The sequence below is a fragment of the Brassica napus genome, chromosome C2, assembly GCF_020379485.1.
Source record: "Brassica napus cultivar Da-Ae chromosome C2, Da-Ae, whole genome shotgun sequence".
In the NCBI taxonomy this organism is placed as follows: domain Eukaryota; kingdom Viridiplantae; phylum Streptophyta; class Magnoliopsida; order Brassicales; family Brassicaceae; genus Brassica; species Brassica napus.
In genome coordinates, this window is record NC_063445.1 from 46,533,621 (window position 1) to 46,555,422 (window position 21,802).

At 35.3% G+C, this 21,802-nt stretch overlaps 6 protein-coding genes across 26 annotated transcripts; 3 read left to right on the plus strand and 3 right to left on the minus strand.

Moving 5' to 3' along the window:
- Positions 1-359: 359 nt before the first annotated feature.
- BNAC02G33890D lies at positions 360-1,236 on the minus strand. Its single transcript, XM_013821853.3, has one exon. It carries the CDS (start codon positions 942-944, stop codon positions 486-488), a length of 459 nt encoding a protein of 152 aa, XP_013677307.1. The 5' UTR covers positions 945-1,236; the 3' UTR covers positions 360-485.
- Positions 1,237-2,400: 1,164 nt separating this feature from the next.
- LOC106437948 (ABC transporter G family member 7) lies at positions 2,401-6,202 on the minus strand. 2 transcript variants are annotated; one of them, XM_013878973.3, is made up of 12 exons: positions 5,784-6,202; positions 5,501-5,691; positions 5,273-5,423; positions 5,061-5,193; positions 4,778-4,979; positions 4,415-4,691; positions 4,105-4,236; positions 3,775-3,995; positions 3,387-3,599; positions 3,223-3,307; positions 2,830-3,142; positions 2,401-2,635 (listed from the first exon to the last, which is right to left on the minus strand). In XM_013878973.3, the coding sequence occupies exons 1-12, from the start codon at positions 6,057-6,059 to the stop codon at positions 2,622-2,624; spliced, it is 2,208 nt and encodes a 735-aa protein (XP_013734427.2). In that variant the 5' UTR covers positions 6,060-6,202; the 3' UTR covers positions 2,401-2,621. The 2 variants fall into 2 exon arrangements, with proteins under 2 accessions (XP_013734427.2, XP_048604234.1); XM_048748277.1 differs by having other exon boundaries at positions 2,401-2,632; positions 5,784-6,201.
- A 1,061-nt stretch (positions 6,203-7,263) lies between these two features.
- LOC106403478 (uncharacterized protein At2g29880-like) lies at positions 7,264-8,701 on the plus strand. The gene is made up of 3 exons (XM_048749162.1): positions 7,264-7,970; positions 8,090-8,437; positions 8,580-8,701. The coding sequence occupies exons 1-3, from the start codon at positions 7,625-7,627 to the stop codon at positions 8,699-8,701; spliced, it is 816 nt and encodes a 271-aa protein (XP_048605119.1). The 5' UTR covers positions 7,264-7,624.
- A 347-nt stretch (positions 8,702-9,048) lies between these two features.
- On the plus strand, positions 9,049-15,580 carry LOC125581965 (protein ALP1-like). The gene is made up of 3 exons (XM_048748278.1): positions 9,049-9,527; positions 9,594-9,822; positions 10,253-15,580. The coding sequence occupies exons 1-3, from the start codon at positions 9,117-9,119 to the stop codon at positions 10,408-10,410; spliced, it is 798 nt and encodes a 265-aa protein (XP_048604235.1). The 5' UTR covers positions 9,049-9,116; the 3' UTR covers positions 10,411-15,580.
- On the minus strand, positions 15,221-16,854 carry LOC106449422 (GDT1-like protein 3). 11 transcript variants are annotated; one of them, XR_007319790.1, is made up of 7 exons: positions 16,616-16,854; positions 16,480-16,539; positions 16,258-16,386; positions 16,087-16,185; positions 15,855-15,988; positions 15,667-15,689; positions 15,221-15,579 (listed from the first exon to the last, which is right to left on the minus strand). XR_007319790.1 is itself a non-coding variant. In XM_048748283.1 (6 exons), coding segments are annotated over exons 1-6 (312 nt in total). In that variant the 5' UTR covers positions 16,654-16,854; the 3' UTR covers positions 15,307-15,578. The 11 variants fall into 11 exon arrangements, 7 of the variants coding, with proteins under 7 accessions (XP_013746646.2, XP_022564079.2, XP_048604240.1 ...); XR_007319789.1 differs by having other exon boundaries at positions 15,221-15,689; XR_001289159.3 differs by having other exon boundaries at positions 15,667-15,988.
- LOC125581966 (dehydrogenase/reductase SDR family member FEY-like) lies at positions 16,700-19,964 on the plus strand. Of its 10 annotated transcripts, none has more exons than XR_007319786.1 (6): positions 16,700-16,885; positions 16,972-17,187; positions 17,291-17,411; positions 19,173-19,306; positions 19,380-19,467; positions 19,656-19,964. XR_007319786.1 is itself a non-coding variant. In XM_048748281.1 (5 exons), the coding sequence occupies exons 1-4, from the start codon at positions 16,869-16,871 to the stop codon at positions 19,206-19,208; spliced, it is 390 nt and encodes a 129-aa protein (XP_048604238.1). In that variant the 5' UTR covers positions 16,700-16,868; the 3' UTR covers positions 19,209-19,252; positions 19,380-19,964. The 10 variants fall into 10 exon arrangements, 4 of the variants coding, with proteins under 4 accessions (XP_048604238.1, XP_048604236.1, XP_048604237.1 ...); XR_007319785.1 differs by having other exon boundaries at positions 19,173-19,252; XR_007319783.1 differs by having other exon boundaries at positions 19,173-19,467.
- The last annotated feature ends 1,838 nt before the right edge of the window (positions 19,965-21,802 follow it).

Below are 21,802 nucleotides of genomic sequence, written 5' to 3' on the forward strand. Positions count from 1 at the left end.
ATAAGAAATGTTTTGTAATTAGAATGTATTGTTTCCACTTTTAGAATGCATTCGAACTCTATGAAAGAATAAATAAATAACGAGATTTTGAACATATATTAGCATGTCCGTCCCTATTTTTGATTCTATGATAGCATTTTGAGGCAAAATCACTCCAACTCATCTCTATTTTTGCCTTTAAAATAGAAATTGCTATTTTTTTTTTTCTATTAACGTATAGGAAGAAATAATATTTCTCTATATTTTGCTATATATTTGGAGATTTCTATTTTAGAGAAATACATTGGAGCAAAAGACATTTCTATTATAGAAATCTTCTATTTTAGAGGTAAAAATAAAGAAATATATCGGAGATGATCTTCCAAACTAAAAGTAAAAAAATCAGACAAAATAATAAAAGAATATGTGTATATAAACATAACCAATATACCGAAAAATATTTTGTGGGCAAGTAAAAAGAAAAAGAAAGAAACGGGGCGAGCAGATCAGCCCACGTGGCCCAATGTTGCGGCGGCGAGAACCCAATGAAGAAGGTCAAGAAGGCGAAACGCGAGAATAGAGGAGGAAACGGGAACGCTGATCAGGAGGAGAAGCAGCGTCACAATCGCGACGGTGGGGCGAGAATTCATGAGGAAACTCTGGAGAAGACCAACGGAATCACAGATTACAGAGTCGTAGCTGCTGTAGAAACGCTTCTCCCAATCCATCCAATGAGAAGGAGGCTCGTAGTTTCGCTCAACCATCTTCATCTCGTGGATGCGTTTCCTTAAGACGATCATGTTCTCGTCCACTAATCTCCCTCCTCCGTAGTAATGGTCCTTCCCGGAAGACGCAGCAGCAGAAACGCTCATCGTCTTCTTCTTAAACGTCATCGGAGAAAACACCAATGGATGGAACCGGAGTGGTGAAATTGAAGCTGGCGAATAAATCAGTGTAGCTTCCATTGTTTTGAGATATGATTTGTAAGTTTTAGGTCGTTGTTCGTTGGAGAAGATGATGGACAAGTGGAAAACTATTTATAAGCGAATTATTATTTGGATAAAATAAAGACGAATAGAAGTTGGGGCTGTATGATTATGGATTAACGCGTTGCCACTTGCCAATCACGATTTGGTAATAAATGAGACCCAATTTCCTTCTCTTCCACGTCATTGTCTTTACCACATCTGTTAAGATTCGGTGATTATGGTTTAAACCTTCTTACACGTTTTTTTTACTGTTTATCAATCACCGTCAATCAACCAATGTTACACAAACACCTTTGGATTTACATTTCTTCTAAATATTTAGTCTAATTACGTTACAAGGATCGATATACACATTTGATTTGACCTATGTTTTGTTTGTGAGACAGGGCTACCGAAATAGAGACACTTGAAATTTTAGGCTCAAAATGAAATCACCGATGATATAGTCGTATCAACTTAGTAAGATATGTTAATGATAAACAGAAAGTTGATGAATGTATTATTGACGAGATGTACAATTGGTGCATTGCGAAACTTCTTCTTACGGTACGCTAACTTGTTGGCTTGCTGATTTGGGAAACGCGGTATTTAGAAGATGAAGTGAAATTCAGATGCCTCCATTAATACTGCACATGATGTGACAATGCATATAGTAGTTGCTCTATTCTATATGAATATGATATTCATTTTTTTATAACAGAATTGACCTCCTATTTGTTTATGTCATTACACCTGAAAAAGCGTACAAGTCGGTGACCTTTTTTTAATAATGAGCTTACTATTATATTTTTGTAATAGTTTACTGATAGATTGAACAAATTTATGTGAGATACGAGTGTACTGTGTACATATCAGTATGCTTATGTCTTAAACGTCCAAAACTCACCATCACATACTCGCAGATCACATTACTAAATTCATAAACAAAATTATTTACAATGCAACACTTTTTTTTGGCTCAACTTCAACTTTTATTAACCAAATTGTGAATACAAAGTTTTTAACCTCTCGGAGATTTAAACCCCACATGCTAGATCTCGGTGTTGTACAATGCAGCACTTAACAACCAAGTTCTTGTGTGTGTTTGGCTTTTTTAATATAGAACATATTTGATGTAAGCAAAAACAAAAGGTCCAGGCTAATAAGATACGAGGATGTTTGGACCAGACGCCACGTCCCCTCCCGATGGCTATTTGACTTTCTTCAATGGGCGGCTCTTATTTATTTGTATTATCTCCTTATTTACTTGTTTAATTAGAAAACTGATTCGATTATAAGTATAATCTAATAGTCTAATATGAAGTTTGGTTGAATCTGAATCTTCAGACGTCGATCCTGACGTCAATTTTGCAGTTTTCAGGGAATGTTCAATGTTCCCAACATATATACACACAATTTCTTTGAAATTCACAGCAAGAGACTTTTCTTCAGCTAGATCTTTAATAAATTATGATATTAAGTCAAAACTTGTTATTTGTTTTTATTTCTGAATAACAACAAGAGACGACACAAGTGGCTACGTCAAAGAGTTGACAAGTCTCAGGAAACTAAGATGAGTTCTTACATTGGGTTTAAGGCATAGAGATGAAAGGAGCACTCTTTTTTTATTTAAATCTGAAAGCCTTTAAGAGCAACTCAACTCCATTTCATCTCTCACTTGCTACCTGCTGGAGAATGGAGATGAATTCATAATCATGACAAAGCTGAATTTATTAACTACCAAAAATTATCATAAATGTGTGTATGTATGTATTGATTTTTCTTTCACCTTTTAGTTAAACATGTTGTTTTTAGTTCTTTATTGTTTAGGCCATGAAAATGGCCCAACAAAAAGGCTTATTATTAGTACAATTTTACAAACCTTCAAGGACAAAGGGACGGATTTCCCCAAACTCATCCGATGATGTTGAACTTTGATCGTCAAGTGGCTGCTTCAGTTCATCTTCAGTCTCCTCCGTTTGATCAACAACCTCTGCTTCATCCAGAGCTGGCTCCAGCTGCACTCCTGGATTCTCGGTATCTCCGTTGTCAAGAAGAAGCTCAAGCTTTTGATACTTTGGCTTGTTCTTCTCCAGGAGAAGGTACGTAGTGCAATACCAGAACATCAGAATCCGCATTTGAGCTGCTATGGTCTCCCTTATCCTGCTTCCTTTAAACGATAGTCGTTCTAACGCCTGCAAAACACGCCACCAAACCTTTAACCTCCGATGACTTTAAAGACATGGACAATGGGGTTTGTTAGACTTTTTATTACCTGCTCTCCTGTTTGGACGTCAAATGTATTCTGATGATCAAACTCGAGGCCGGTAAATTCGTTTATGCAGAGTCCCTGGAAGGCCCTGAACAAATACGATTGGATGTTAAGAGAGTAAAGATATATATCTAGACAAAAGATATTCATAGGGTGATGGAATTCACCATCTGATCAATGAAGCACGAGGAATCCAACGAAAGATGATTGGGGTGTTGTCTGCATTGACATAGTAACCTCCAAATACAATGAAAACCGTCATGAGAGATGGTCCTACAGCCATTGCAGCTTCTGTGTTTGGGACCATAGCCCCAACAGTTAGACCCATCGCAGAGGCAGCAAAAGACTCTACAGTCATTATCCCACAGAACTTTCCAAATCTGGCAAGAAATCTCTTTGTTAGGGACATTGCTGTAAAGTATATTTCTCACTTGGAATCATTGGTTGGTAAAATTCACAGAGGATGGCGTATAAGTGAGATGCAGGGTAAGGCTTATGCATAAAATTTAAAGCTTGGCCACGTGAATAGCAAAAGATAGGTAGCTTAGGAATTACCTTGACAAAGTGGGATGTAGGCGTGCCATGGGGTATAGTACAGCACCAAACATTAAAGGAAATGCAGCTCCAATGGGGATTTCAGCTATTGTTTTGGAGAGCAGGTAAGGGCCCAAAGAGTAGGACCCTTTGGACCGTTCTCTATCCACAATAGCACGCTCTTTAGGAAAGACACCAACTGTCTTTGTGAGAGCTGCCATTGCTGTGTTTATTGCAGCAACCTAAAGCAAACAGACATCATCGTTTAGTATATAAAAAGGTACTTCTACTAAGTAGTAATTAAACGCAAATAAAGAGAGAACTATATAGCAAAAGCATAGTGGTTTAGACCTGAAGCAAGCCCATTCTGTCCTGAATTGACGTCTGCGACTTCCCCATTCTCCAGAAAACGGATCCAAATATCAGAGCAGATGCCACAGACATTCTTGCACGGACTTTGTTAGTTGGCCCATCTCGAGAAGCCTATGCAGTCAAGTGAAGAAGTCAATCAGACAAACTGCTCTAGTTAACTCAAAGAGTCTCCCACATGTCAATTTCTTAAGTATCTGCTTTCAATCTTAAACCGTTTTCAGGAGAAGGCATTAAAGCCCATCATATAATAGACAGAGTTCTTTAGATCATGCATTAATGGGGAGGATACCTGCATCCATGCACGCTTAAGCAACAAAAAGAACTGCCTCCACCATCCATCTTTTCTCTCAACAATGGCGTTTCTGCGAGGTCTCATGCTGTTCTTGGTTTCTTGTTTCACGCCGAGGGGAGTGGCATAAAGAATCGATGATGAACGCTGGGAAAACGCATCAACAAGAGCATGTACTCTCTTCTGCGAAGAGTAGACACTGTCCGAAGAGCTATAGTCAACTGATATAAGATCTGCTAAAAACTCAGCAGGGTTTACATGCTCTGGGCAAAGAAACCTGTTCAAGGATCAGATGAGAACTTGTAAGTGCCAAAACTAAAGTACGTATTTATTGAAGCACTTGTAATGTTTAGAAAAACCAACCCGAAGTTTCCGAAATATGTCAGAGGTTCATTTCCTGCAGGGCCGGCATAGACTAAAGTTCCTTCTGTAAGTAACACAACGTCATCAAACTTAGCATAAACCGAACCTCGAGGCTGGTGAATGGAGCAGATCACAGTGTGTCCATCCTGCGCAAGCTTTCGCAATGTCTCCATCACTTGTTCAGCCTGGAAGGCGTCAAGCCCTGAAGAGACCAAATGAATATTCTACCAGCGTTAAAACCAATCCAAACAATATTTAGAAGAAAAACAGAGTAGGCATCTACCAGTCGTGGGTTCATCAGCAAATATAACAGACGGACTAGCGATCAATTCACAGGCAAGTGAAAGCCGCTTCTTCTCTCCACCACTGATCCCACGAACTTTCGCATCGCCAACACATGAATCCGCACAGCTAACCTTTTGTATAGCCACAAAAGATTATCAAGAAACAGATTCCAGCATTACCCTAAATTACATAGACGAACGAAAACCTTACCAGACCAAGCCTGAACAAGAGGTTGTTCACATACTCATCCCTCTCCTCATCAGAAGACATCTCCCGAAGCTGAAGCTCAGCCGCGAAAGAAAGCGTTTCCCTCACAGTCAACTGCGAGAAGAACAGATCCTCCTGTCTCACAAACGCAAGCCTGCCATTCACAAGAAAAAACTCCATCAAACAAATGATCACAAACTAATAAAGACTAGTACAACTCATGGCACATACTTAAAAGCTCTGCTTGAGCTCGATCTCCCATTGACCTCCAAGAGCCCTGACAAATGCAAACGCGGCGATGAACTAAGCTGTCCAGCGAGAACGTTCAGCAACGTCGTCTTCCCAGATCCAGAAGGTCCCATTATCGCTAACAACCTCCCAGGCTTCGCTTCTCCGGACACATTCTTCAACAGAAACCGCACCTGAGAGTCACGTGATCAATCGATTATGAGCAAACAATTCACGAAACGGAGAATTCGAAACATGCAAAGGGAAGGAGATTCGATTCCCTCACCGATTTGGATGACTTATCGGAGAGCGAGCACGTGATGTTCCTCCACCGGATTGTCACCGGACGAACTTTCCCCGGAGACGACGACGAATCATCTCCCGCTCCTTCCGTATCCGAGAAATCATCTTCAGCGTCGTTTTCAGGCAAGAGAGCGATGCCGGGACCTGAGAAGATGCGGACCAACATAGCGGCGGCCACCGCGGCGAGAAGGCGGCCAACTCCGTTCCCTCCGATGCCGGAAACGGCGTCTGCGAAAGATTTCCCGCCAAAAGGCGCCATGAGTTGTTTCCCCTGTGTGTGTCGTCTTCTCCTTGGAAGCTCCGGTGAGGTAAAGGATGAGTAACAACTAGCAAGCAGTAAGAAGTGAGAACCACTCGAAGCTCCAAAACATTATCTCTTCTCACTAATTATTTAATCATTGTTTAAAATTTCCATTATTTACTTAATTAACCTTCTGACTTAAGCAGAGGCTAGAGATTTAATCACTAATCAGCACGACGAAGTACCGTATGTGATTTGAGTTGACCGTTATAGATACGCTAGAACTTGGCCACGTGTGTAATCGTGAGCTTAATATATGTCCATTTAAAAACCAAGGAAAATTCCGCTTGGATTGATTCAGATATTTTTCTATACGTTTTGGTTTGGGTAATAAAACATGACGATTCTCTCGAATAGATTTTTTAAAATTTTTGTCACAAAAATATACCTCAAAAATTAAAATGACAAAAACAACATTTTTTATTTTGAAAATTTTAAAATTTTTTATTTTTTAAAATTTGAAATACTATCCCCTAAACCCCACTCCTCAACTTTAAACCCTAAAACCTAAACTCTAAATTTTAAACTTTAAACTCTACCCATTAACTTTAAACCCTAATGTCTAGATTAATTAACCCTAAAGGTATAAGTGTATATTTACTTATTTTGATAAAAAATTTAAGTCTATTTTGGTCATTTTTATTTTTAATGTATATATTTGTGACAAAAACTTGTTTATGTCTATCCTAGGAAATATATTATTCAACTAAAAATCAACTAATAAATAAAAAGAAAAGAATCAGTATAATTTTGGTAATCCGGATCAATATTGTGTAATTATAATAATTGGGGGAACAAAATCTCCAAATTATTCAGATTAATTATGCTATTTTTCAAATAATGTCAAATATTTTAACTAATTTATATGTTATATATCTATAAATACTTGGTTATTTATATAATATATCTATAAATATTTGGTTTTGGTTAAGATATTTTGGATATAAAAATACCATTTGGATATTTCAATATAGGAAATAGAAAGCGCTCAAATATATGTAAATTCTGATTTGGTTTAGTTTTGATTTTTCAGTTCGGTTTGGTTCTTGAAATCTTGGATAAATAGGAGACTAAGCTGTTATTGGTTTATGAGTATAGAAGAGTTTTGATGATTATTATTATAAAAACAATTTACCAAATTTTAACAGAATTTAGATTTACTTAGAATTCTACCAAGAGTTTTATAGATTAGTGTAGATTTTTAGGGAAGAGATAATTATAAACTTTTGTAGAGTTTATCTTGAAGTATTGCATAATAAAGATAGTATCGTGTTACAATATTGTGTTGCAAAGTATTCGTAATTATCCATTATTTGTTGCATTGGCTATTCGCTTTCGATAAATTATATCCATGTGAAGACAGAACAATTCAGAAGCTTCTCCAAAATTTGCAGCTCTGAGGTACATTTATGTCATGTATAATTCTATGATTATATGCATTAGTTCTTCATTCATATTTTATTTATGGTTCTTTTCTAGTTTCGTATGTTGATCTTGTGATATTATTATTATATAACTAGCTAATGGGGGATTCACAAAAGAATAAAGAAAAAGGTGGGTATAGTCAATGGAGACCAGAGGAAACAAAACTTCTGATCGATTTACTTGTTGATGCAATTCATCGAAATTGGCGTGATGCTAATGGTTTAATAAACAAGTTCACGGTGGAACAAATTTTTTTGTCTGTTCTCAATGAAAAACTTGGATGCCAAAAAGAACACAAGCATTACCTAACTAGGATTAAATATTTGAGAGAAAAATACCAAAACCATTTGGATCTTCAACGCTGCAATTCTGGATTTGGATGGGATCCTGACATGAAAAAGTATACTGCTCTAGACGAAGTGTGGGACGAGTATTTAAAGGTATGTATTTGTCTATATAAATTTAAACATCATAACTTTAGTTTTCAAAAATATCTTATAACTTAACTGTGTTTATTAATCTGCAGAAACATCCTACGCACAAGCATCTACGGTATGATTCAGTTGAAAAATATGAAGATCTGCAAATCATATTTGGAAATGGCGTAGCAACCGGTGGTTTTGCGATTGGAATGGGTGATAGTACTGATGCTCACACCTTTAGAGTTGAAGATATTAGTCAAACGAGAGAAAACATAAACCTTCATCAAAGCAGCGATGAAGTCTTTGAATTATCATCTCAACAACCATCAACGGAATGTGGTATGTCAGCTTTTTCATGTACAGGTTCAAAGGATCGTGCAGAAAAGCTTCATCCAAGGAAGAGGTCAAGAAGGGAAGCTGATACCAATGCAGATAAGCTGAAAAATGATCAAGATGATTCTATGATCATAGTTAGCAACAAAATTTTTAGTGTCATACAACAAAGAGAAGAAAGACAACAAAGAGAAGCTGAGAAAAGAGAAGAAAAGCTAAAACGAGAAGCTGAAGAGAAGGAAGCTGATAGAAAAAAAGACTGCATATGGGAAGCCATGAAAGAGATTCCTAATTTTAGATAATCATACTCGCTTCAAAGCAATCACCTTGATTCATTCACTTGGGATGAAAAGTGTCTTCAAGGATATGATAGTAGAAGAACGTTTTGGTTGGATTGAGAGCAACCGTAGCTCTTTATGATTATTTAGCTGGCTTGGAATGTTTCAGATTTTAAAGAATTTTTTAGTTTGTGTTTGATAGGACTATCTTTTCATAAACGGTTTATTAATAAGTTATCCCTTTCTTATAAGAGATTTGTTCTTTAATGAAATGGGGTTTTTTTTCTACTTTTGATACAAAGTTTTTCATTCTTTTTCTTTTCTTTCATACTTTAGTTGTTGCATATTACTTGTCATCATTTTGTCAATATGTGATGATTTTCTTATTATTTAATATACTGTATTATTTTTATAGGTTCAGTTACTTTGTAGCATGGAGCACTTTATTGAGGAAGATGATGAGCTTCTTCATGATGATGATGAATTAGAAATTGACATTATGTTATTCCTATTGGAAAATACAACCAAAGCTGGAAAATACAACCAAAGCCTACGTTATGAAGAAGAAACATATTGAACGTCCCATTCGCCAACATGTCACAAAAATCGGTTACAACTACATACAAAAAGCTCTCAAAGAAGATCCAAAACACTTTCGGCTAGTGTACCGTATGTATCCATCCGTCTTTTTAAAGCTATGTCAACTTATCAAAGAGCAAACACCTCTTAGAGATACTCGGCAAATGTGTCTTGAAGAAATGGTGGCTACATTTTTGCTCACTATTGGTCAAAATTCAAGATATTCTTACACAATGGACACGTTCAAGAGATCCAAATTTGCTGCAAGTACAAACTTTCACAAGGTTTTAAAGGCGTTGAACTCTATCGCACCAAGTTTGATGGCTAAACCTGGACTCACAGTACCTACAAAAATAAGAGAAAGCACACGATTCTATCCCTATTTCCAGGTACATCTTTCTTTAAATTATAATTTTTTAACTTCAGGGAAATATAGCTAATCGTTGTATGTATAGGATTGTGTTGGTGCTATTGATGGCACACACATTGATGCAATAGTGTCTGCTTCTGAAGCACCTAGCTACCGTAATCGAAAAGGGAAGATATCACAAAATGTGTTGGATGCTTGTAATTTTGATCTAGAATTCATATACGTTCTTAGTGGATGGGAAGGTACGGCTCATGATTCAAAAATACTAAGTGATGCTCTAACACGGAGTACTAACAGGTTGCCTGTTCCAGAGGGTACGTATACACATATGCATTTAACATTTTTTATAAGTTTTCTTTTGTTAATAGAACTATTGATATCTTTGTATCATGTATACTTTCCAGGGAAGTTTTTATCTAGTTGATTGTGGATTTGCAAATCGGCGCAATTTCTTAGCTCCATTTAGAGGTACAAAGTATCATTTGCAAGATTTCAGAGGCCAGGGTCGTGATCCTAGTAATCAGAATGAGTTATTCAACTTACGGCATGCATCTTTGAGAAATGGGGTTGAGCGAATTTTTGGTATTTTTAAATCTCGTTTTTTTATTTTTAAATCTGCACCACCATTTCTTTTTAAAGTACAAGCAGAACTTGTATTAGCTTGTGCTGGATTACATAACTTTCTTCGTAAACATTGTCGGTCTGATGAGTTTCTTCCTGAAAATGAGAAAGTGGGTAGCGGAGAAAATAGTTCAGTAAACGGAAATTCAAGAACTTTCGATGAAGAAAATGCTGATGTAGGAACTCTCCAATCTCATCAAAGAGAATATGCTAACAATTGGAGAGACACAATAGCTGCTAATATGTGGGCAGAAGCTACACAAACAGGAAGTCAACGATGACATTGTGAAACGTTTTTTTAGTTCTGAAATTTTGTTTACTAGCTCATGTCAATTTGAGCATTGTTAGTTTTACACTATTTAATAGCATTGAGTCTCTGAATCTCTGAGATGAATCTTGAAATATTTGGTATCATGTTATTTTTTTGGATTTTCCCCGATCTATATTGATTATCAAGAGATTATCGCCTTTGTGATAGTATTTTGTTTAACATTAACTGACTTGGTATTCATCTAACGTTAGCGACGTTGTTAATGTTGCGTTTATCAGTCTTGAAATCTTTTGTGTTTGTATTATCATTTGTATTTATGCTCACTCTTCGTGTATTTGTTTGCATTGTTAATTGTTATCATTTGTATTTGCATTGAGTTTGTGTGTCACGTTCTATGTCCGCAAGACCACCATTGATGCGGACGTAACGAAGAGAAAAACCTTTGGTTCAGTAACGACTGGAGATTTTGCAAAAGTGATGGGCTGTGTCTTGTGACAGATTGTAGTTGTTGTAATAACAGAGAAAACACACAAAGGATTGAGAGATATTCTTGCAGGTTTCCGATCATGAAAGCAACAATAACGAACTCGTGATATGGTAAATTGTTTTTATATGGTGTGAGACCAGACTTGGTAGTGGAGGACCACGAAGCAAAATGATTCACTTGGAATGATTTCAGAAGAAACGATGCTGACCTATTATTTAATTATATCTCATCCAATTTTTAAAAAAACTTTGACAATACATTATTAACTTGCGATACTTTTCTTAGTAGATTTTATAAGGAAAAGTATGTAGAATCATAAACTAATAACAACATATTTAAAAACAATGGAAAAGTCATTTACTTTCATTTTTGTTGAATAACACAAGACTTTTACTGATTTTATTAAATAATGAATCCAATAACTCTAGACTTTTAAAAACTTTTAAATACTTGTTACAAATTTATAAACCAATAACACCAGAGTTTAACAAAGTTTTAGAAAGTCTTAATTAAATAACACTAGACTCATTGTAACTCTCAAATCTTTAAAACTCCTTATAAAACACAAACCAATAACACCTCCTAAATCTAACAAATAAACCACTATTAAATCTATAGTAGAAACTACATCTTTGAACGATGATAACTGGTATTAAAAAGTGGTTTTGATAAGTCTGGATTGGGTGACTGAGGTTCATACAAACTGAAGCGTCTTCACCGGAACTTGTTATGGTGCATTCATCGACGAAGGCGACTGCGTTAAACTCCACCGAGATGAACATTTCTGATGGTTATACGAATCGAAGCTGACGTGTCCACTTCATATACAATAACACAAGTGTCTATGGACCCAATTGCTACCATTGTGTTTTTTAGTGACCATGCCAAACAGTTTATACTACCCGTGTGGAAAAATATGTTGTTTGGCTTCACCTGTAAAACCAAGATCAATCTTGCTCAAAATGTTTAGACTATGAGTAAAACAACTCCAAAATCAAAAGAGACCAGTGTTGTGTATTCTGGTGATTCAACAACTATGCTTATGTCCAGAGGTTGATGGCTTATATCAGTATGATCTGTGGTTGCGAACTTGTTAGTTAAAAGAATTTCCAGATCTGTCACTCAAGAGTTGATAGATGCATATCTAACAAAATCTGTTAAAGAAAGATTCTATCAAATGTTATTTAAAATTTCTTGTTATAAGATAATTCATTAATTTTGTAATTAGTAAAAAATATTATAAATTATTATAAATTAATTCAGTTTGTTAATTATAAACCTTGAAGCCTTTGGTAACAGGAAGGCCAAAGCTTTATCTAATCTCAGATGTTTGTAATAAAAATGCAAAATGATGGACCAACCTTTATAAAAACCCGTCTTTCGACAAAAGCATCAGATGTCTCCATTCTTGTCAATGAAATCATCTTGAGTTTCTTTCTTGTTCGGAGAAATGTTGGTGATAGTGGACTTGTGTTGGGCCATAGCCCATAATAGCCATCTTGCTGCTTCTGAAAATGAAATATTAATTGGAACTTTAGTTCATGTGTGTGATTTTTTTGTCGATTTTAACTTTTGATACATCAGAAAACCGTTGAACGGTTTTACTAGGGTTTAATATTCTTAAGACAAGTTTCACACGTGAAATTTTACTAGTCACAAGTTGATGAAGTCGGTTTCTTAATATTTCTTCTTAACCGAACTGGTGCAACCATATATCAAATGTTCTCCTCGCAGCTGACATTAGTCTACTAATTATGTGTGAACATATATGGTTAGAAATCAGTTCAAAGCATGCATAGGGATATAAAAGCCTTAGCAAAGTATCAAATATTCATATATAGCCTGACTGAATTTTCTTGTTTAGATATTTCTTATGATATTTTAGAATTGGCAGCTGGACTTAGAAATTGAATTTTCCTGCTACGAAACAAATCTGACTTTTATTAATATCGATAGATCACGTGGTTAATATATAATGTGTCTTTCCAAGCTTATTCTAGCTGCTTAATTTGAATCACGGCGGACGTATTTATATGATCCAGAAGCCAATTACTAATGAATAAACGTGTGCAGTACTGTTTTTATAAATAAAATCTAAGTCAGCAGCAAGAGCACCTTCAATCGAGGGTTTAAGAAGAAGTTCTAAAAATACAAAAAAATAAATAAAAAAGAACGATTTGCATCAAAAATATGACATAAGCTTAAAATTTGCAAATATGGAACTTGGACCAAAAACACACTGAAACCCAAACTGTTCATGGTTGGATTTACACAGTTGCCCCTATGGCTCTGCTACGGTAAGAAAGAGAAACAAATTAATATTTTATTTAATATCAATGTAAAAATGAGAAATCTAATAAGTTAAAAACATTATTTTGTCTCTTCTTTCACGTTCTCTCTTTCTCTTTCTATTCTTTAATTTTTTTCAGAATTATCACCGTCTTTTTTTCTTTCTTGGCAAATCCAAATCTCAATTTTATAAATCATAAACTCTTTTCAATTCGATTTAAAAGTTTCGTCTATCCAATCATATACGAAATACAAAAAACAATTTTTTCTCTTCGTCTCTTTGTACGACGGCGCGTGAACTAGTCTCATCACCATCCACCGCCGCCTCCGCCACTTTACCATCATCAAGTATCATCTCTGGTGGATCAGTTGAGAAGACAAGAGCAGGCTAAGGGTAAAGTACCCAAGTAGTGTACTTTTTCTTAATTGTTACCACAGTTCTTGGAAATGTTTTTCATTTTTATTTAATAATGATGTAATTGGTTAACATATTTTGTTTGTCATTTTTGTTATAGTTAGCCGGCTACGAAAACAGACACATTAATAGACTTATATATGGTGTTTGGACTAGTGAATGTAAAAAAATTATATGTTCGCCTAAACAGAAAATTAACTCTCTAACAAATCACAATACATAATATTAATTTTGTGATCAGCTAAACATAAAATTAATTCTCAAACAAATTGCAATATGTTTACATGTACGGCTAAATATAAAATTAACTCTTTGATAAGCTGCAAAACATATGACTAAATTTAATTTTACGGTTAAACATAAAATTAACCATCTATTAAATCACAATATATATGATTAAAAAGATTGTTAGCCGTATATAATATATTATATTCGACTAAACATAATATTTCCTATTAAAATATTTTATATTCTTTATATGGTTATGCTTATTGTTTTACTAAATTATTTATGTTTTACTAATATTGTATCTTGAATTGTAATATGGCATTTGCTGTTTGCATGAAATCAAAACATAAACGCGTAATTAACAAGGAAGATGATATTCAAGACCTGTGATTCATACATATTATATTATTCGCAACAACGATTCTTTTTGTGTGTGATTCAACAGAGACTCATGCAACTAGTAATCCAGGATGCCTTCAGTAAACAGACGGCCACTCTTCCGTCAGCTTCTACGGCCAGTCTCCGTCATCGTCTCCGGGAGCATTTGTTCTTCTCTTCTTCTTCGGCATCCTCTCTCATCTTTTTATTCGTTCTCTCTCCTCTTATTCTTCTTCCTCCTCTATAGCATCATGGATCTTCCTCCTCTCCATTAAGTGAGATGAAGGCAAGCTGTAGCAAGGGTGAGGTGACGGAAAGCTGTAACATACGTGAGGTGACGGCGTGACAGTGAGCTTGAGCAGAGGTGAGGTAACTGTGTGAGAGCTTGAGCAGAGGTAATGGTGTGATGGAGTGACGATGCGACGATTAGTTGGCATGATGGTGTGACGGCGATAGAAAAGAAAAGAAGGTGATAAATTTGAAGATAAGAAGAGAGGAGATATCAAGAGTGTATCAACTATGACGGAGAAGACGAGGTAATTTTGTAGCAATAGGTGATGAAATTATCGAGGAAAACCAAAGAGTATCGATTATGGTGGATGAGGAAGTAACTCTCTTGACAAATATAAACACGTGTAATGTAGAGATACAGAGGTTCTGAATATGGTATAGGTTGTGTTTTCGCTCAACACAGGGGTACAACAGCCATTAAAAAAAGACACATCAGCGAGAAAGTGGCTTTTCCATATCTGCAAATTATGCAGTTATCTTTGTACATGTGGAGTGCAATTTCTCAATAAAAAATGAGATAAAAATCAGAACAGGTGTCTAATATAGCTTTTTTAGAACATGGAAAATACCCATACGTGATACGTGCCGCTTTGGTATTCGCTAATTAATTTTAGACAGAAGAGGGAAAAATTTCCCCTATCTCTCTCTTAGAGCATCTTTATCCCTAGAACCCATTAGGATTTCTTAATCATTTGTTTAATAATAAATTTGTGTTAAGAACTTTAGTTAAGATACACTTAAATTTTTGTCCTCCATTGCAAGTTTTTTAAGCAAGAGTTCTTACAAAAAAAATTGAAAGAACTTAGAAAAGGAAGAAAGAACTCGAAAAGAAACATTTGATCTTGTGAATACACTTTCATTATCCATATCATTTATACAAGTTTCTGATAATACAACCTTTTGTAATGGACGTTGATGCTGCACTACGTTAGACCTTGACGACCTTTTAATCATCCAATCCCCACGACAGAGCTTGGTTATGTGATCACTTGGCAACTTTGGCGGAGGCAATGTCTTTCTTGGCTGAAGCCTGGATCTGTAATGGCTTAGTCTCGCTCAACACATCTCCGCCATATACATCACTGGTCTTTCTGTAAAATTAAAACATACTTATATCATACTTCTTGGAAGAAACAATTGATCATATACCAGAAAGATTAAAACTTTTAATTACTCACCAGAAAACACTTTCATCAACGTCCTTGACATGAGAATACAAGACGTGTGAGAAAAAGAATACAAGACACAATAAAACTAAGGAACTCTATGGAAGAAGACGATTGACATCTCAACACAAGTTTCTAATCTTTCCAAAGAACAAAGAACAAAAAAACAAGGAAATGAAAAACTTGTGGAAGAAGAGAACCTAAAAACATGATTAATGCTTAATTGATGGTTTCTCTTGCTCTCGGACTATGATCAATACTCAAACCCTGCTACAAAGGCTGATGTCTCTAACTCAACATACAAAGACTATACATATCACCTAACTTAAAAGTTCTGCAATTCACAAAAAGATCAAACCTTTACTTCATAAGAAACATGAGAAACTGGATTTGGATAAAAAAAAAAACAATGAGAGTAATCTAAGCACTTACAGTCATAACAAACAAAGCTGAAAGTGCACCATACAAAATAGTAGCTTTGGGGTGTCGCATAGCCATCAGTGCCGCTATTATAAAAGTTTCATCGCCAATCTATACAAAGATTACACTATAAATTTTGTTTACTAACTAAGAATGACTTTAAACCAAATAACGCAGACGAACCTCTGTCACAAGAATCATGGAGAAACTCGAAAACATAGCATCAAATACACCAGGCCAAGTGGATTCGAGGTTCAAACCAAGAGCACCAAGACTGTCACCAGCATCAAGTCCAATTCGTTCAGTCCCAATCTTCAGATAAAATAAAATAAAGAACATAAAATCCAGATTCCAAAGAAGATAGAATCCAATTCGAAAAAGCAGAGATCGAGGTTTTTAAATTACCATTCCACGACGGCCAAGCTCTTTATCAGATCCTTCCGATTCCTTGTCAACCCCAGATTCCTAGGCCCAATAATCCTTAATACCTAAAATCGATTGGATTCATAAAAATACGAATCTATGGAGGAAAATCGAATACCTGCGCAGAGATGGTGGAAAGGAAGATGAAGCACTCATGTTTGGACAGCTGTCTCATAAGAGACGTCCCTTGCGTGGCTTCATTAAGAGACATGTCTTCCCTTTAATATATTTTTCATTTTCTTTTTAATTACAATTACCCTAAGATACATGCTTAAGAGACCCGGATAATGGTGCTCTTAGTCGATGTTTCTCACTAAATTTCTCCGGTCTCTCTTGCTCGATGGCTGCTACGCCCTCCTCCAAATCCGTCCATGAAATCACCGTCAAGGTTCGGATTCTTTGAATTTTTTGTATTGATTTGAAATTCGTGAATTGAATTCAGTTGATTATAACTCTCTCTATCTAAGAGAAAAGGATGAGTGACGAAACAGCGTCGACGAAGAAGAAGAAGGAGAAGGAGAGTTTGGGATGGATGGAGTGGATAAGAGGATGGAGTAGCGTTTTCGGGGAGATTCTCTTCCAAAGGATCACCGCCTCTCATTACCTCAATCCTCTCCCTCTTCCTCCCGTCAACGGCCTCCCTTGCATTGTCACTGGCTCCACCAGCGGCATTGGCCGTGAGACCGCTAGGTTTATCCTCTTCCCCCACTCGTCTAAGTCCGTCAATCAATTTACGAGTTCGATTTTGTGTAGATTGGGGATTGTTCTGGTGCCTTTGCTTCTTTGTTCGCAGGCAGCTTGCGGAGGCTGGTGCACATGTTGTGATGGATGTGAGGAACACGAAGGCAGCTCAGGAGCTAATTCAGCAATGGCAGAATGAGTGGTCTGGCAAAGGTCTCCCACTTAATGTCGAGGTACACTCTTATCATCTCCTATATGAATTCTCTCCTCTGGTAATGATGAATAAATTATAGTTTAATTTGTGGCTAATAATGTCTATTTTTGAGACTGGAAATAGTCAATAATGTTTATTATCATATATAAATGATCAATCGTTTTGCATAGTAGAAACTTCAAACTGTATGAGATCTTGTGTATTAGTTATTAGACAAGTTAAAGCCTACGTCAAACTTCAAACCGTATGAGATCGTACTTTAGCTTTAGTTCTTTTTAAATCACTAAACTTTACCAATCATGTTGTAGCTTTATTTTTAAATTTTTTTTTATTTTTAAAAGTTAAAGCCTATATCAAGTTTCTATTAATTTTTACCAATCATGCTTTTACTTTATTTTTAAAGGTACAACAAAAAACATAAAACAATTTTTTTCTTATGTATTTTAAGCAAAAAACCTACATTCTTTTTTTATAGGCTATAGAATCTGAAAAATGGAAAATTATCTATAATATCAAATAAATGAGATAATCATAAATACAAACATTTATAACTATTTTAATTTAATCTTATGTGTTTTTAAAATTATTATAATATTTTAAATAACAGATATATTATTTGCATATCACATTTTAAATAATAGTAAACTTTGATAATTTATAAAAATAATTGTTTCATATATAAATCACACGGTTCAAATATTTTATTTTAAACTATCTACAGTCTATAGCTTACAGCTACAACAAATTTAACTACATCAAAAGTCTCTGCACAAAAATCTACAGTAATAATTTTACAGATACAACCAACTTATCTACAGCTAAACTTCAACCGCTACAATAGAACCAATCACCACAATTGTGTGTATTGTGTAACAAGAAGACTATCTACCACATTTCTGATTAGTTTATGTCATTTTTTTTAAATTTTATGAAATCCAATAATTTGTAAGTTTTATAAAATTTAAATTTAATAATTCAACTTCTAAATTTTTTTTAGAAAAATAATTTTTAAGAACTTCAAATAAGTTCTGCCATTGGACCATGACAAATTTAGTTACATTACAAGAGGTTTTAAATTTCACAAATTACAAAATTTACAATTAAACTAATCATTAGAACCCATGATGCGTTCTGACCATTGGAGATGGTCTAAGTTTCATAGGAATAAATTATATATATATATATATATATATATATATATATATATTGACCCGTAGCAACATTAGTATATTTTTTTCTTGAGTTATTCTTGGGTTCACCCCCTATGGTGAACATGTAGGTTCACCAACCAATAAAAATTTGTTATTTTATATTCAATATCTCATGTTCACCAACCAATAAAAATTTGTTATTTTATATTCAATATCTTTAAAAATAAAGTAATAGAATATTGTTAATTTATATTATGTTTAAAATAAAAAAATAAAAATAAGACATAATACTAGTTGCAAAAAAAAAAAATTTAAAAACGTCAATAAAACATTAAACCCTAACTAAATCATAAACCACGAATAACTCTTTTTTCTTTATAAGTGGACGAAGTAGGCGACTTCGCATGAAATGCTACAATGCCCTTATAACTTACAAAATATAAAAGGCCCATGCCGCTATCACACTTAAAAACATGATTACGTTACGTACTTGTTAACTTACCTGCATGGGGTCTCACCACGTTCTTTGATCATTCCTTATCTCTTGACGACTTGACTTTTTTTTTTCTTTTTTTTTTTGGTAAAAAGCACTGTCTTGACTTGTAAACTTGTAAATCAACATTTGACAGCAAACACGTTTACATGTACTATATAAACCCATGTAACTCAACACACGTACATAACCATGTATATGTATCCGCAAGTTCAGGTAATGAAAATGTTCAGGTATTGATAAGCCCTTTCTCAAAAAAAAAAGGTTCAGGTAATGAATTGATTTTGCTAAAGTTGAACCTTTTTTGATAACTATGTAAATTTCATTAACTTGTAATGTGCAGGTTGATACAAGAAACTTGAATCAGAACATTGCTACAGAAAAGAAGTATCAAAGAGCCCACTAGAAAAGACTCATTGACACAAAGTTAGGTATATACACTTTAGAGCAAAGATTCAAGATTCATGTTGCCGGCTGAATTTAGATCATGATTAAACCGGGGTTCTTAGGACCGGGTTTACGCGTTAATCATGTTATTAGTTCTAACCTTTTAGCATAGTACTGTAGGGGTTGGCAACTTGATTATCGCGATTAATGATTTGTGGATATATTGTGCCAGCTGTTATGTCATTAATGAGCTTTTCCGAAAGCAGAACATCATCTTGGACTTTTCTCACATCAGTCGACAACACTTGCAATTTGGTCCACTGCAAGTACGTGACAAACAATATTCATCGTAAATTTACGAGGATATTACGACGACACATGTTACCATTATTTATTGGTAAAAATGTGTATTGAATACATTTTGAATTGCCTAATTTCGTTGTAAACTCGTTGTAAAACTGATGTAAGAGAGATCCTAGTAAAATTTTCCTAGTAAAATCCTTGTTATACTTCACCTACCAAATTCGAAATTTTTTCTATATATATGTCATTTCTCACAACTCACTCTCTTACAACACACAAACGAGAACAAAGAAAAAAAATCCGAAGAAAAGAAATTTCCCAAAAAAATTCCGAGGAAAAAAAAATTTTCCAAAAAAATGGCGGATTGCGGTAATATTTACGAGTTACGAAGTTGGATGTATTCCCATAAAGATTCGGAAGGAAGAGTGACGAATTCATTTTTGAGCGGGCTAGAGACATTCATGTACCAGGTGCGCTCTACACCGATCACGCAGGAAAGCGGTAAGATGTTCTGCCCTTTTCGAAAATGCATGAATTCAAAATTTGCACGTAGTGAAACTGTATGGAAGCATTTAGTAAACCGGGGATTTACACCACAATATTATATTTAGTATCAACACGGAGAGGGTTATGGTGGAAATGAAGCTAGTAGTAGTAATAATAATTTTGAAGATACTGGTAATAATGAAGAACCGAATCATTTGCATAATGAATATAATTACCATCAAGAGGAGCAGATGGTAGATCATGATAGGGTTCAAGACATGATTACTGATGCATTTTTAGAAACAACTACAACAATAACTGATGGAACTGGAAATGTAGAAGAACCTAATTTGGATGCAAAAAGGTTTTATGAAATGCTAGATGATGCAAATCAACCAATCTACACTGGTTGTAGATAAGGTATCTCTAAATTGTCTCTAGCAGCTAGGATGATGAATATTAAAACGGATCATAATTTACCTGAGAATTGCATGGATGCATGGGCGGAGTTGTTTAAAGAGTATTTGCCAGAAGATAACGTGTCTGCTGAATCTTATTATGAGATTCAGTAATTGGTTTATAGTCTTGGGTTGCCTTCAAAGATGATAGATGTTTGCATCGACAACTGCATGATATATTGGAAATATGATGAGAAGCTAGAAGAATGTCAGTTCTGCAAGAAACTACGATTCAAACCGCAAGGACGTGGGAGGAATAGGGTACCGTACCAAAAGATGTGGTACCTACCAATTACAGACATGTTGAAAAGGTTATATCAATCTGAGAGGATTGCTGCATCGATGAGGTGGCATGCTGAACATGTCCAGAGGGATGGCGAGATCGCTCATCCATCAGATGCAAGAGCGTTGAAACATTTCAACAAGGTACACCCAGATTTCAGTAGAAATATTCGGAATGTCTATCTTGGGTTATGCACCGATGGATTTAGTCCATTCGGAATGTCCGGGAGACAATATTCTTTGTGGCCAGTCATTCTTACGCCCTACAATCTGCAGGCCGGAAAAGTGCATGGAACAAGAATTTCTATTCTTAACCATATTAATCCATGAGCCGAAGCATCCAAAACGGTCGCTAGATGTTTTTCTTCAACCATTGATACAAGAGCTAAAGGAGTTGTGGTCAGAAGGGGTGAGGGCGTATGATTCTTCGTTGAAAAACAATTTTACGATGCGAACAGTTAGGCTGTGGACGATAAGTGACTTTCCTGCTTATGCGATGTTGTCTGGTTGGACAACACATGGAAGATTATCTTGTCCATATTGTTTTGGATCGACAGATGCCTTTTCAGCTGAAGAATGGTAGGAAGAGTTGTTGGTTTGATTGTCATCGTCGCTTTCTTCCTATTTCTCATCCGTACAGAAGAAATAAGACAATGTTTAGGTACAAAAGAGTTGTCAGAGACATTCCTTCTCCATATCTCACCAGCCGACAGATCGAAGCGGACATTGATTATTATGGAGCTCAGGAAACAATTAAGTGTGGAGGAAACTGGCATGTTCCTGGAAATATTACTGATGGGTATGGTGTGGCGCACAATTGGCATAAGAAGAGTATATTTTGGGAGCTGCC

What these genes read in the sequence shown, in the direction of transcription:
- BNAC02G33890D (XM_013821853.3), bottom strand. Translation starts at nt 944, where the DNA reads ATGGAAGCTACACTGATTTATTCGCCAGCTTCAATTTCACCACTCCGG.
- LOC106437948 (XM_013878973.3), bottom strand. Translation starts at nt 6,059, where the DNA reads ATGGCGCCTTTTGGCGGGAAATCTTTCGCAGACGCCGTTTCCGGCATC. An exon ending in ACATATTTCGGAAACTTCGG is followed by an intron (nt 4,692 to 4,777) that starts GTTGGTTTTTCT and finishes ATCCTTGAACAG; the next exon opens with GTTTCTTTGCCCAGAGCATG. An exon ending in ACGTCCAAACAGGAGAGCAG is followed by an intron (nt 3,143 to 3,222) that starts GTAATAAAAAGT and finishes CGTGTTTTGCAG; the next exon opens with GCGTTAGAACGACTATCGTT.
- LOC106403478 (XM_048749162.1), top strand. Translation starts at nt 7,625, where the DNA reads ATGGGGGATTCACAAAAGAATAAAGAAAAAGGTGGGTATAGTCAATGG. An exon ending in GGACGAGTATTTAAAGGTAT is followed by an intron (nt 7,971 to 8,089) that starts GTATTTGTCTAT and finishes GGTATGATTCAG; the next exon opens with TTGAAAAATATGAAGATCTG. An exon ending in AGTTAGCAACAAAATTTTTA is followed by an intron (nt 8,438 to 8,579) that starts GTGTCATACAAC and finishes TCCTAATTTTAG; the next exon opens with ATAATCATACTCGCTTCAAA.
- LOC125581965 (XM_048748278.1), top strand. Translation starts at nt 9,117, where the DNA reads ATGAAGAAGAAACATATTGAACGTCCCATTCGCCAACATGTCACAAAA. An exon ending in GATTCTATCCCTATTTCCAG is followed by an intron (nt 9,528 to 9,593) that starts GTACATCTTTCT and finishes TTGTATGTATAG; the next exon opens with GATTGTGTTGGTGCTATTGA. An exon ending in CAGGTTGCCTGTTCCAGAGG is followed by an intron (nt 9,823 to 10,252) that starts GTACGTATACAC and finishes TGGGTAGCGGAG; the next exon opens with AAAATAGTTCAGTAAACGGA.
- LOC106449422 (XM_022708357.2), bottom strand. Translation starts at nt 16,708, where the DNA reads ATGTCTCTTAATGAAGCCACGCAAGGGACGTCTCTTATGAGACAGCTG. An exon ending in TTTCCACCATCTCTGCGCAG is followed by an intron (nt 16,540 to 16,615) that starts GTATTCGATTTT and finishes TATTGGGCCTAG; the next exon opens with GAATCTGGGGTTGACAAGGA. An exon ending in CCATGATTCTTGTGACAGAG is followed by an intron (nt 16,186 to 16,257) that starts GTTCGTCTGCGT and finishes ATCTTTGTATAG; the next exon opens with ATTGGCGATGAAACTTTTAT.
- LOC125581966 (XM_048748280.1), top strand. An exon ending in ATTGGCCGTGAGACCGCTAG is followed by an intron (nt 17,188 to 17,290) that starts GTTTATCCTCTT and finishes CTTTGTTCGCAG; the next exon opens with GCAGCTTGCGGAGGCTGGTG. An exon ending in GTCTCCCACTTAATGTCGAG is followed by an intron (nt 17,412 to 19,379) that starts GTACACTCTTAT and finishes TGTAATGTGCAG; the next exon opens with GTTGATACAAGAAACTTGAA.